The sequence below is a fragment of the Anolis sagrei genome, chromosome 1 (assembly GCF_037176765.1).
Source record: "Anolis sagrei isolate rAnoSag1 chromosome 1, rAnoSag1.mat, whole genome shotgun sequence".
Lineage (NCBI taxonomy): Eukaryota > Metazoa > Chordata > Lepidosauria > Squamata > Dactyloidae > Anolis > Anolis sagrei.
Genome location: NC_090021.1, coordinates 317,133,934 through 317,147,425, shown reverse-complemented (window position 1 = coordinate 317,147,425; position 13,492 = coordinate 317,133,934). Strand labels below are relative to the sequence as shown.

The 13,492-nt window shown below is 42.4% G+C and overlaps 1 protein-coding gene across 5 annotated transcripts in view; it reads left to right on the top strand.

Annotated features, from left to right (window-relative positions):
• Positions 1 to 8,791: 8,791 nt before the first annotated feature.
• The window catches only part of PRIMA1 (proline rich membrane anchor 1), an 82,745-nt gene continuing 78,044 nt past the window's right edge, over positions 8,792 to 13,492 (top strand). Inside the window, exons 1-2 of one of the 5 annotated variants that reach the window (XR_010908996.1) lie at positions 8,792 to 9,028; positions 13,126 to 13,266. Coding sequence is in view for 1 of the 5 variants with exons in the window: in XM_060756316.2 (XP_060612299.2) it covers positions 8,933 to 9,028; positions 13,126 to 13,266 (237 nt within the window). In the remaining 4 variants the exon portion in view is untranslated. The other 4 variants (XR_010908999.1, XM_060756316.2, XR_010908997.1 and 1 more) reach the window with 4 other exon arrangements.

The window sequence follows — 13,492 nt, the reverse complement described above, 5'->3', positions numbered from 1 at the left end:
GCTTTTTGTTTTTTTGCCCCTAACTAAAGTGCGTGATTTGGTGCTGTCTGGAACCGCCCTAGAATGTGGAATGTGGACATAGCTTAGGGGTAGAGTGCATGCTTTGTAGGCTAAAGGTCTGAGCTCCTTACATTTTATTTATTTTATACACACATAAATGCAACCTATATTTTTAAAGTTTGATTACAAAAAATAAATAAATAGAAAATATAAAACAATGAAAAACTAGAAAGGGGGAAATATGCAGGATATGAACAACATCTAGATAGTATATTGATCTTCACTGATCATATTTCCAAACATACCTTTTCTTGGAGTAAATATCTATAAAATATATGTTCGTCTACAGCCAAAAGACTGAGTTCTGAGCAGTAAACGGTGAGTGTTTATCTTTTGCATCTTGGAACACATATAAGTCTTTTCACAAAATTAAAACTATGCAGAATCCAACAACATTGACCATCAAGTAAATTCAATGTCATAGGTATGTAACTTAAAAGCAGGTGCATCCACAAATCTTAAAGATTTTGCAATACACATGCAACTCGAAAAGAAAAATGCCCACAACATTAACCCAAGGGAACTTATGGGTCTTAAATCACCAATAGTTATTTGAAGCTGATACAGTCTTTCCAAAAAGGTATAATGGTATCCAATGCACTCAAACATCAATTGTTATTGGACCTGACATAGTTTTCATATTAAAGAGACTTTCGCTGAACCATATCACAGTTTGGACCATCTACTGTTTCATCTATCTATCTAGTTAGATCTCGATGAATAGTTGATAGATATTGCAGCATTGTGGAGAACAGCTACTATATATTTACTTCTCTGTTATGTCAATAGAACCAGGATCAAATTTGAAGCAAGGCTAGTTTTTCAATACCGTCGCCTTTGACAGTCATTATTCCTTGGCAGAGGATTGATGAAGTAACTGTGATGCCTCAACTCAGAGAAATGTGTGCCAGACCGATGACATTCAATAATCCCACACTCCATTTTTCAAGATTATGCATTAGACACACTGCAGAAGACAGACTCCAAATGTTTCATCCAAAGCCAAAACATCTTAAACTTCAAGACACAAAGGGCATAAAAAACAAAAGAGCTCTAAGAGGGTCAAACCAAAGCCCTACTTAGTCCAACATTTGCTCCACACTGTGGCTGAATGCATGCCTATGGAAACCCAAAAGTAAGTTTGGGGTTCAAAAGGAGAAAGTAACCTAGACATCAAATTAGGTTGCTGAAGTTGCCATTCTGGGCACACAATAGAAAGTAATCCCAACAACAATGTTCTTATGTTTAATATTAACTGCTATGGTGACATGCAGAGTTGTGATTCTAGTTATCAGCATCACAGGCTGTCTGCTAGCAATTTGTAACAGGAAATAAATTTAAGTTATGCAGACGGTAGCCCTCATTCACACAAGGCAGCCTCCCTACAATTTTCTCATTAACACACTGGCTAAAAACTCAGCTTGTTTTCATTTTCGACATTTGCTCTGCTTCTCTATTTGTAATGAGGCAAAACTGTGGTGGCACTAGCAATAAAAGGCTACTGTTTTCTTCTCTGCAAGCACTGTTAAATGTTTAAATGCTTTTATTTGTACAGAATGGCAATAGAAGTAAAAGTTACAAAGTGTCTTTTCGGATAGCAGATTAATATGAATTCGGGGAAGAGAAAAGTGAGATATTGTGTGTGTATATGTCTCTGTCTTCAAGTTGCCTGTTGATTTATAAAACCCTGTGAATTTATAAGTTTTTCTAAAGCCCCTTCCCCACAGCTGAATAAAATCCCACATTATCTGCTTTGAACTGGAATATATGGCAGTGTGGACTCAGATAAACCTGTTCAAAGGATATATTGTTGGATTTTCTGCCTTGATATTCTGGGTTAGATGGCTGTGTGGAAGGGCCGTTTGGCAAGGCATACTCAGAGTTGGTTTTGCTAGTTCCTTTCTTTCAAACATAGCCTATAGCACTGCTTCTTAAACTGTGGATAGCGACCCCAAATGGGGCCCTTTAGCTCAATTTTGAAGTCCCCAAAAAGTTTTCTGAACATCACAAAGTGGCTGTTTTACACATTTACATAAATCTCGTGTGCAGTGTTTACAGAAAATGCATCAGCTGTACTTCATAAAAAAGAAAATCAACCTGTATAGCGGGCCTTGCAAATGTTGATTTATTATCAGTAAATGTTTTATTTTTATGCTTATTTCATGGATGAAAAGGAGTCACAAAATGTTCTCAGGCAGAAGGGGTCATGAATGGAAAAATTTGAGATGCCCTGGCCTACAGAGCCTGGTATTCCTTGGTAAGTACAGAATAGTGGAAAGGACTCTTGTTCATTGAATTTTGGTGTAGAAGTGGGAATTTCAGCAGATGATGTTTCTTGCATGAGCAAGAATGCTTGCTGAAACTCCCACTGCTATACAACTGTTAAAGGTGTAGTATCTGTTACAGTAAGTTGTAGCAGGATCAAGTGTGTGTGTTAAAGAAAAACCTTATGATGTTAATTATTATGTGCAGCTGGTAATGTAGATCAGCCAGCATGTTTGGGCCACACCCAATGGGGTATAACTGTATGGATTTTAGAATACAGTTTGGCGAAGCAATATGCTGTAATGCTGCTATGCTTTAACAGTGATGCTCTTTGCTATGGTGGAATAGCTATTTACTCAAGATTTATGTTTGGTTCTCTCATTTAAATGAAGATGAAGAAGCCTTGTTCTGTGTTACTTACAAGGACTATGTAAAGTTTGTTGCACTGTTTGATTTTGTATGCAACACTGCAAGTTTATGTTTTGCCTCTGCTGATAAGAGTAAAGTTTTTCTGTTCCTTTTTCCTCTTGCCTATGTGTCTTTTGCATCGGACCTGGCTAAAATCCACTTTTGCACAACTTTTCACCCTGGCAAAATTACTCTTCAAAAGCCTCTTAATGTGAGAGGTGCCCCCTCGCCAGAATTCTTGTTTGTTGTAAGACAGTGTTTCCCAACCTATTATCCATGGACCACCAGTGGTCCGCAAGAATTAAAATATGGTCCATGGCCTCACCATTACTACACTGTTGCCTCAAAACCATGTGGGAACTAGAGCGACTGGTCTTGCAAAAGCCTCTTATAGTGCCAAGGCAACAGGCATATCGGGAGGGGAGAGGGTGGCTACCCACAAAAGATTACTTCTACCACATCAGCTCTAGATTAATAAATATGGTTTTCTGTAGGTGAGCAGATGGTGACTACTGGATGACATATGTTCAGAAACTAGAGCCGCCTTGAGTCCCTTTGGGTGAGAAAGGCAAAGTAGAAATGAAGTAAATAAAATGTGATTTATCCAATGCAATTTTCTGAATCATCACACCAAATAACCAAACTGAATCTAAAGTTGACCAAAAACTGAATCTTAACTCTTTTGGTACTAATGTTGGAAAGTGGTTCCTGTTCAAGTGGTCCCTGATCAAAAAAAGGTTGGGAACCACTGGTGTAAGAGAACAAATCCAGTTAAAAATTACCCCCGACACCTGATCATTTTATGCAACTGCACTGGAGCAAAACTTTTTCTGTCCCTGAAGTGCTGCTGGAAGAAATTCTGAGGGAGATTTTTTTTTTTTTTTGGCAAGCTAATTCTGATGAAGATTGGATGATTGCAAAGAAGAAATTGACAAAAGGCACCTTCGTGTGGATGTATGAATATAAAACATCAACTAGCTAAGGCAGAGGAGAGAAAAACTGTAGTTAATACCTTGACAAAGCATTTAGCAATAGCAGCTGCAAGGCCAAAAAGCCACATGATGTGACTTATTTCTAGCCCAAGGCTGTGCGGAGACAAGCACGGTCTGAGAATCCATTCCCTCCTCTTTTTTATGGTTTGAAATTTAAATAGCACACAGATCCAAATAGTTCAAGTGAATGTTTCCTTTCTTTCTCTTTATTAAATACATTCTCTCCAGAATTTTTTTAAAACCTTGAAATAGTCTTTTTATTCTATCTAAATATTTCAGGGATAACGTTTTGGCAAAGCACAACTATACAGAGAATCAACAATCCTGTGCAAGACGCACTGAACACTCTAGAAATTATCATTTCCAACAGAAGGTATTTTTGCGAATACCTTTTTGAAATACAATCACTTACATGAAACACAATTTTTTCCTATTTCTGCTGTTTCTTAATCCAGCTATTCTAATACCAGAGTAGCAATGCATAGCCACATCCCCAAATGAATATTTGCATACAATACATATTGGGCACCCCTTGAAATCTAAAATACGACACAACCTCCCTATATGCAGGACTTTTATCTAGTTTCATTTATTTACATCTGACAAAATATGTTCTCTTTAGGCATTTCCTAAGTATTCCAGCATGAGTCTATCATATTATTAATGAAGACATCATTCATTTCAATAATACTGGAACTGGCTTTTAAATGTTGTGATTGTTTTAATAGTATTATGTTTATGTGTTATAATGATCATTTTATATGATTTTGTGTGCTTATCTGTTTTATTTTTACACCAAGGGTGCTTCCATGCACCAATTGTTGTTGTTCATTCATTCAGTCGTTTTTGATTCTTCGTGACCTCATGGACCAGCCCACGCCAGAGCTTCCTGTCGGCTGTCACCACCCCCAGCTCCTTCAAGGTCAATTCAGTCACTTCAAGGATGCCATCCATCCATCTTGCCCTTGGTCGGCCCCTCTTCCTTTTTCCTTCCATTTCCCCCAGCATTGTCTTCTCTAAGCTTTCCTGTCTTCTCATGATGTGGGCATCTTTGCCTCTACTACCCTTTGCTCCAATGAGCAGCCGGGCTTTATTTCCTAGAGTATGATCTTCTTGCAGTCCAAGGCACTCTCAGAATTTTCCTCCAATACCACAGTTCAAAAGCATCTATCTTCCTTTGCTCAGCCTTCCCTATGGTCCAGCTCTCGCATCCATAGGGGAATACCATTGCTTTAACTATGCGGACCTTCATTGTCAGTGTGATGCCTCTACTCTTCACAATTTTATCGAGATTGGTCATTGCTCTCCTCCCAAGAAGTAAACGCCTTCTGATTTCCTGGCTGCAGTCTGTGTCTGCAGTAATCTTTGCACATAGAAATACAAAGTCTGTCACTGCTTTCATGTTTTCTCACTCTATTTGCCAGCTATCAGTCATAGTCTTGGGGTTTTTTTTTATGTTTAACTGCAACCCAGCTTTTGCACTTTCTTCTTTTACCTTGGTTAGAAGGCTCCTCAGCTCCTCCTCGCTTTCAGCCATCAAAGTGGTATCATCTGCATATCTAATGTTGTTAATGTTTCATCCAGCAATTTAGACTCTAGCCTTGAATTCATCAAGCCCCGCCTGTTGCATGATATATTCTACATACAAGTTGAATAGGTAGAGTGAGCATATACAGTCCTGCCATACTCCTTTCCCAATCCTGAACCAGTCTGTTCCATGGTCTGTTCTTAGTGTTTCTACTTGGTCATTATACAGATTCCTCAGGAGACAGACAAAATGACTTGGCATCCCCATACCACCAAGAACTTGCCACAATTTAGAAAATGCCCTAACAGATGTCTATTTAAAGATCTTCAGAGATGGAGAGTTCACCATCCTTTGATGCAGCTCACTCCACTGTCTTTCAAATCTTACAGTAAGCAAGTTCTTCAAAATGTTTAGGTGGAATCACTTTTCTTGTAATTTGAACCTATAGGCGTTCTGGAGTAGCTGAAAACAAGTTTGCTCCACCTCCTATACGACATCCCTCCAGGTATTAAATATCTGACTGTAATCTTTCTCCATTCCCTTATTAATTGTCTAGAAGAACACCATCCTATCAGATGTCTCTTTTGGTCTTGCAGTGTGTGCATTCACAGAGATACACATCCATCAAATCCAGTGCTGCAATAAGAAATGTGACCAAGTGGTGGTGGGAAAACGGTTTAGACAGAAACATGCTACACACATCCCTCAGCGAGGATAGGAAAATAGAACCTTCCTGAATAGCAAATGCAGGGGACAAATGCCATGTTATATTCATGCCTTAATTGCAAACACTTCAAGGCTAGCAGCTGTCTGCTGTTGGAGGCAGAAGCTTAGACTAGTTGGACTTCAGCCTATTCCAGCAAGGCAGTGCTTATGTCCTGTTCATCTATTCTGGTAATTTGCTACTGCAATGAAATAAAGCCATCCTCACCATGCACTCACCATAATTCCATTTGGCGGATACACCAGCTGCACATCTTCCTGGAACTGAGATATTACCATATATACTCGAGTATAAGACAAGATTTTCAGCCTTTTTTAAGGCTAAAAAAGCCCCACTCGGCTTATATTTGAATCAAGCTTATTTATTATTTTATTCTGTTGTTGTTATTATTATTATATTTATTATTTTACTCTATTTAATACAGTATTATTACTACATTTACATCATTTACTCTATTATTTTTATTACATTCATTACTATTTATTATTGTTATTACATGTATTATTTTACTCTGTTGTTGTTATATTACAGTTATTATTTTACTCTATTTAATATTATTACATTTACATTATTTTACTCTATTATTATTATTATTATTATTACATTCCTTATTTTACTCTATTTAATATTATTACATTTACATTATTTTACTGTATTATTATTATTACATTCCTTATTTTACTCTATTTAATATTATTACATTTACATTATTTTACTGTATTATTATTATTATATTCATTATTTTACTCTTATTATTGTTATTATTACATTTATCATTTTACTGTTGTTATTATTATTATTATTATTACATTGCCATTATTATTATTACATTGCCATTATTTTACTCTATTATTATTGTTGTTGTTATTACAGTTATAATTTTACTCTATTATTAATGGAAGGATACATAAGCACATTTACACTGAAGAAGATTAAAATAATGGTTTGATGAGAGTTGCACAGTCTTATCTTAAATTACAGTTTTATGTAAACATTCAATCACATTTAACCTATTGATGCCTCAATTAATGTAATTTTATTGGTATCTATTTTTATTTTGAATTTTACCAGTAGCTGCTGGATTTCCCACTCCCAGCTTATACTCGAGTCAATACGTTTCCTCAGATTTTTCTGGTAAAATTGGGCACCTCGGCTTATATTTGGTATATAGATGGTACTGATAAGGTTGGACTTTTGCCATGTGATGTATTTTGGGCTACCTCTGTACCAAGTTTGGAAACTCCAGTTAGTACAAAACATGGGATTCATGTTGGTTATGATTATCTAGGAGTGATAATATTACACCTATACTAAAATAATTGCACTGGTTGTCAGTCAGTTTCTGGCAAAAGCATTGGTTGTGACTTTTAAAGCTTGACACCAGGCATGGGCCCACTTGGGCCCTCCGGGTGTTTTGGACTTCAACTCCCACCATTCCTAACAGCCTCAGGACCTTTCCTTTCCCCCCTCAGGCACTTAAGCTGGAAAGGGAAAAGGGAAAGAGAAAAAGGAAAGGGCCTGAGGCTGTTAGGAATGGTGGGAGTTGAAGTCCAAAACACCTGGAGGGCCCAATTTGGCCCATGCCTGCTCTACAGGAGGATGGTCTTCTCCCTAAAATCTGCTCCATACACTTAGATTGTCAGAAGACCTTTTCATTGGGGGCTCTTGAACCTGGACCAGCCCAACCCTTGAACCATACCCTTCTCTTAGAGTGCTGAAAGGGGGTGGGGGACGACTTCTGTATGCGAGTCCTGGAGATACCAGAATGGATCTGAAGGCCAGATGAATAACTAGCCCAGTGTTTCTCAACCATCCTAATGCCATGACCCCTTAATCCAGTTCCTCATGTTCTGGTGACATCCAGCCATAAAGTTATTTTCATTGCTACTTTATAAGTGTAATTTTGCTACTGTTATGAATCATAATATTAATATCCAATATGCAGGAAGTATTTTGATTCATTGGACCAAATTTGGCACGAATACCCAATACTTCCAAATTTGAATACTGGTGGGGTTGGGGGGAGGGACTGATTTTGCCATTTGGGAGTTGCAGTTACTGGGATTTATAGTTAACCTACAATCAAAGAGCATTCTGAACTCCCCCAATGAAACAATTGGGCCAAACTTCCCACACAGAACCCCCACAAACAACAGAAAATACTGGAAGGATTTGGTGGGCATTGACCTTGAGTGTTTGAGTTGTAGTTCACCTACCTCCAGACAGTACTGCAGACTCAGACTATGATGGATCTGGACCAAACTTGGCACGAATACACAATATGACCAAATGTGAACACTGGCGGAGTTTGGGGGAAATAGACCTTGACATTTGGGAGTTGAAGTTGCTGGAATTTATAGTTCACCCACAGTGAAAGAACATTCTGAACCCCCACCCACAAAAGAATTGGGCCAAACTTCCCACACAGAATCCCTATAACCAACAGAAAATACTGGAAGGGTTTGGTGGGCATTGACCTTGAGTGTTGGAGTTGTAGTTCACCTACATCCAGAGAGCACTGTGGATATATTCAATATTCAATATGCCCAAATGTAAACACCGGTGGAGTTTGGGGAAAATACTCATAGACCTTAACATTTGGGAGTTGTGGTTGTTGTTCACCTACAGTCAAAGACCATTCTGAACCCCACCAATGAAAGAATTGGACCAAACTTCCAACACAGAACCTCCAAAACCAACAGAAAATACTGTGTTTTGTGATGGTCTTTGGCGCCCCCCCCCCCCCCGGGGGTCCCAACGCCCATGCTGAGAAACGCTGATTGCTTAGCCCGGCCAAGGAGGGAGAGTGGCGTCCTCTCTCCAGCGGCAGCCTCGGAGCAGAAGCGGCGTGGGGGAGATGCTTCACTTTCCCATCTGAGAGCGCTTCCCGCCTCCTCCTTCTCGCCCACCCTCCATAAAATCCCATCCACGGAGCCTGGCGTGGGAGTTGGAGGGATGCGTGTCGCCAGCGCCGAGCCCACGGCCGGCTCCATGGGCATGAGAAATCCCTGCGGCACGGAGAAGCAGCAAGTCGAGCGCTTCCACTCGCGGGTGAGCCGAGCTGGTCTCCCACTCCCCGCCTCCTCCTCCTCCTCCTCCTCCTCCTCCCTGGTCCTTCTGCTCCCCTCTGGCCGCCCTGGCACTACTACCGCCCTCCTCCTCTTTCTCTTCTTCCTTCTCCTCCTCTTCAATCCCTCCCTCTTTCTCTCTCTGCCTGGGGAGTTGTGTTGCTTTTCCTCTCGCGACGCGGCTGCTTGGAGGCTCCGCAGAGAGAGAGAGAGAGAGAGAGAGAGAGAGGAGAGGAGGGACGTTGGAGGGGCGGCTGCTGCTGCTGCTGAAACAACTCTGCCGGGAGCCCACGGTCCGAGTGAGTTGCAAAAGGGCTGGAGAGCCACCGCTCGCCCTCTTCCCCATCCGAAGGGAGAGGGCTTCCCCCAACATCCCCTTCCCCTGGTGGGTGTCTCGGCTCGGCGTTGCGCCCTACCTGTCCCCCCGCGCTGAAGAAGAGTGGCCCGTTTCCCTCCCCACTCTTGCTCCCTTTCCTCCTTCAATCTCTCTCCTCTCCGGAGGAAGAGGCTTCTGTGAAGCCTTCTCTGGAGGCTTCTCCGGAGGAAGAGGCTTCTGGGAGACTTTCATGGCCGGAATCACTGGGTTGTTGTAGGTTTTTCGGGCTGTATCACCTTTCAACAAAGGATTCCCCCAGGCTGTAGCAAGCGACCCCTCAAAACTATCAGGCAAGAGTTTTTTGTATTGTCCAAGGCTTTCATGGCTGGAATCACTAGGTTGTTGTAAGTTTTTCAGGCATTATCACCTCTCAACAAAGGATTCCCCCAACCAGTAGCAAGCGGCTCCTCAAAACTGTCAGGCAAGAGTTTTTTGTATTATCCAAGGCTTTCATGGCCGGAATCACTGGGTTGTTGTAGGTTTTTAGGGTTGTATCAACTTTCAACAAAGGATTCCCCCAGGCAGTAGCAAACGACCCCTCAAAACTATCAGGCAAGAGGTTTTTGCATTGTCGAAAGCTTTCATGGCTGGAATCACTGGGTTGTTGTAGGTTTTTCAGCCTGTATCACCTTTCAACAAAGGATTCCCCCAGGCTGTAGCAAGCAACCCCTCAAAACTGCCAGGCAAGAGTTTTTTATATTGTCGAAGGATTTCATGGCCGGAATCACTGGGTTGTTGTAGGTTTTTCAGCCTGTATCACCTCTCAACAAAGGATTCCCCCAGGCAGTAGCAAGTGACCCCTCAGAACTGTCAGGCAAGAATTTATTTGTATTGTCAAAGGCTTTCATGGCTGGAATCACTGGGCTGTTGTAGGTTTTTCAGCCTGTATCACCTTTCAACAAAGGATTCCCCCAGGCTGTAGCAAGCAACCCCTCAAAACTGTCAGGCAAGAGTTCTTTGTATTGTCGAAGGCTTTCATGGCTGGAATCACTGGGTTGTTGAAAGTTTTTTGGGCTATATGGCCATATTGTAGAAGCATTCTCTCCTGATGTTTCGCCTGCATCTATGGGAAGCATCCTCAGAGGTTGTGAGGCCTCACAACCTCTGAGGATGCTTGCCATAGATGCAGGCGAAACATCAGGAGAGAATGCTTCTAGAACATGGCCATAGAGCCTGAAAAACCTACAACAACCCAAGAGTTCTTTCTCCCACCCTGGATTTCCCACCGATATATGAACCCAATTTTCCTAGTTTCCAACAGACCTCACTACCTCTGAGGATGTGTGCCACAGATGCAGGTGAAACATCAGAAGACAATGCTTCTAGAACATGGCCATACAGCCCAAAAACCTACAACAACCCAGAAGAGGCTTCTTCTTCCCTTCCCTTCTATTTTTGGTCCAGGGGAGGAGAGCTGAGCTGAGGGGGAAACTCTTCTCTCCCAAGCAAGGGCTTTCCTCCTTTCTTTCTCCCCTTCCTTCCTTCCTTCCTTCCCTGGGTTTTCTTCAAAGAGGAGCTGCGGGAGGGAAACACGTACCACAGCAAACTTTTTATTGTCAGGCTTTCAACCAGACCCTTGTCACTGTGCACCGGCATGTAAAGAAAAGACAGCAGTGTTTTCAATTCCTCCGGGTAAGCTAAGACTTTGGAACATTTTGATTTCCTGGGTTGCTGTGGGTTTTCCGGGCTGTATGGCCTTGTTCCAGAAGCATTCTCTCCTGACGTTTCACCCATAACTATGGCAGGTATCCTCAGAGGTTGTGAGGTCTGTTGGAAACTAGGAAAATTGGGTTTATATATATGTGTAATGTCCAGGGTGGGTGAAAGAACTTTTGTCTGTTGGAGACAAGTGTGAATGTTGCAATTGGTCAGCGAGATGAGCATTGAATAGTTTTGCAGCTTTAAAGCCTGGCTGCTTCCTGCCTGGAGTAATTCTTTTCACTGTGTATTGGCCACTGATGTGCTTTATGTTTGTCTTAATATGCATTGATGAGCACATTGGGCACTCTGGCTGATGTTACAAATCTTCACAATTCAGTAAAGGGGCTTCTTAGCACTTCTGCTTTGTGTGTGTGTGTGTGTGTGTGTCAGGAGTGACTTGAGAAACTGCAAGTCACTTCTGGTGTGAGAGAATTGGCCATCTGCAAGGATGTTGTCCGGGGATGCCCAAATGTTGTGATGTTTTACCATTCTTCTGGGAGGCTTCTCTCATGTCCCCACATGGGGAGCTGAAGCTGACAGAGGGAGCTCATCCATGCTCTCCCCAGATTCGATACTGCAACCTGTCGGTCTTCAGTTCTGCCAGCATCAGGGTTTAACCCATTGCACCACTGGGGGTTCCTTCTATGAAGCTAGGATCAGTAAAGTTACAGAAAGTAAACAGATATATAGTATTACGGCAGTTATTTCAGGAGTGAAGCTGTTGTTTGGTGACCAGGTTGGCTAATGAAATCAAAATCCTTTCTTGTATTAAAAAAACTCTAAAATTAGAACAGTAAGGAAAGAGCAACACTCAGAAACAGGGGAATTCCAGACAAGAAACAACCAGGGCCAGTTAATCACCTCCCAACAAAGGATTCCCCCAGGCAACAATCAGCCAAGCCTTGAAGCTGCAAGGCTTTTCAATGTTAATCAAGAAGGGACTTCATCAAACTAGATAATGAATCCACTTTAAATCTGGTTGCTGCCTCCTGTGAAATTATGAGGTTTGTAGTTTAGGGAGGAGTCTTTCACAGCCTCACTAAACTACAAACTCCAGAATTTTGCAGGAGGCAGAAACCAAACTTAAAGAGGATTCATTCTCTAGTGTGATGAAATAGGTGATCAATTGTAGCATTCACACCTGCGTCAAACAGGCGAGAGTTCTTTCTCCCACCTGGACATTCCAAAGATATATACACCCCACTTGCCTTGTTTCCAACAGACCTCCCAACCTCTGAGGATACCTGCCATAGATGTGGGTGAAACATTGGGAGAGAATGCTTCTGGAACATGGCCATTCAGTCCAGAAAACTCACAGCAACCCAGTGATTCTGGCCATGAAAGCTTTTGACAACACATTTTGATTTGCCTCCCAAACTGCAGCGGCTGCATCACCAGCGAGAGCAGTAAACTTGGTTTTGCTCGGCTCTGCAGCACCAGCCCTCCCTCTCTCCCTTCCCTCCTTCTCTCTTTCCTTCCCTCTCTTCCCGATGGTTCGCCAGTCACTACCAGTCCTGGGTGGAGAGAAGGAGCCTTTGCCATTTGGCTTCTAGTTTTATTTAGGGTTGAGGAGGAGTTGGCTGAGCTATAGGGCCTCTCCATAGGTGAGAGGGAGGTGGCGATTGTGTAGATCCAGTAGGAAGTTTCCTTTGGCCCCCCTTCTGCTCCTGGGCTTCTCCCACTGCAGCCCAAGAGCCTCCTCCCTTTGCTTGGGGCACCTCCTGCTTTCTCCACCCCTTCCCACCCATCATCTATTCAACCAACATCCCTTGGAGTGCTTGGATTTCATTCCTGACTCCGAGCACCCTTTTCCCTGCTGGCTTGCTTTCTCTCCTCCACCTCCTTTAGTGCCCTTTTTAGCCCTCCTCTTCCTCCATTCCTTCCAGCAGATCCCTTTGGTGCTTGCAACTCTTGGGAAGAGAAGGGAGCGGGCAAAGGAAGCCTCTTTTTCCTTGTGATGCCACCCAGCCTTGCCCAAGCTCTGCCTTTCTGATTCCCTCCAGTTCCACAGGCTGCCAGGCGAAGACGTCCCCCTCTTCCCCAGAGGAGTGATGCTCATCAGAGAAGTCCTTCTGCTCCTTCAGTGCTGTTGGCCTTCGCTGTTGCTGCACTGGACCCTTCACCCCATATGGGGCTTCATTCAGGTAATAATTGCCTCCTTACCTGCACGATTCCTTTGGCATCCATGCCGGTGCCATTTCCTATCTGGCACTGACCTCTGCAGAAAAGTACTTCTGTTCTGAACTGAGGATTGGACTGGAGAGAGAACCAAAGTTGATGGTTGGGGTAGAGTAGAAACAAGTTACTGTTACTACTGCAGCAAAGCATTCTTTTGAAAGTACAGTTACAAATAGCAGGTGTTCTGCAACC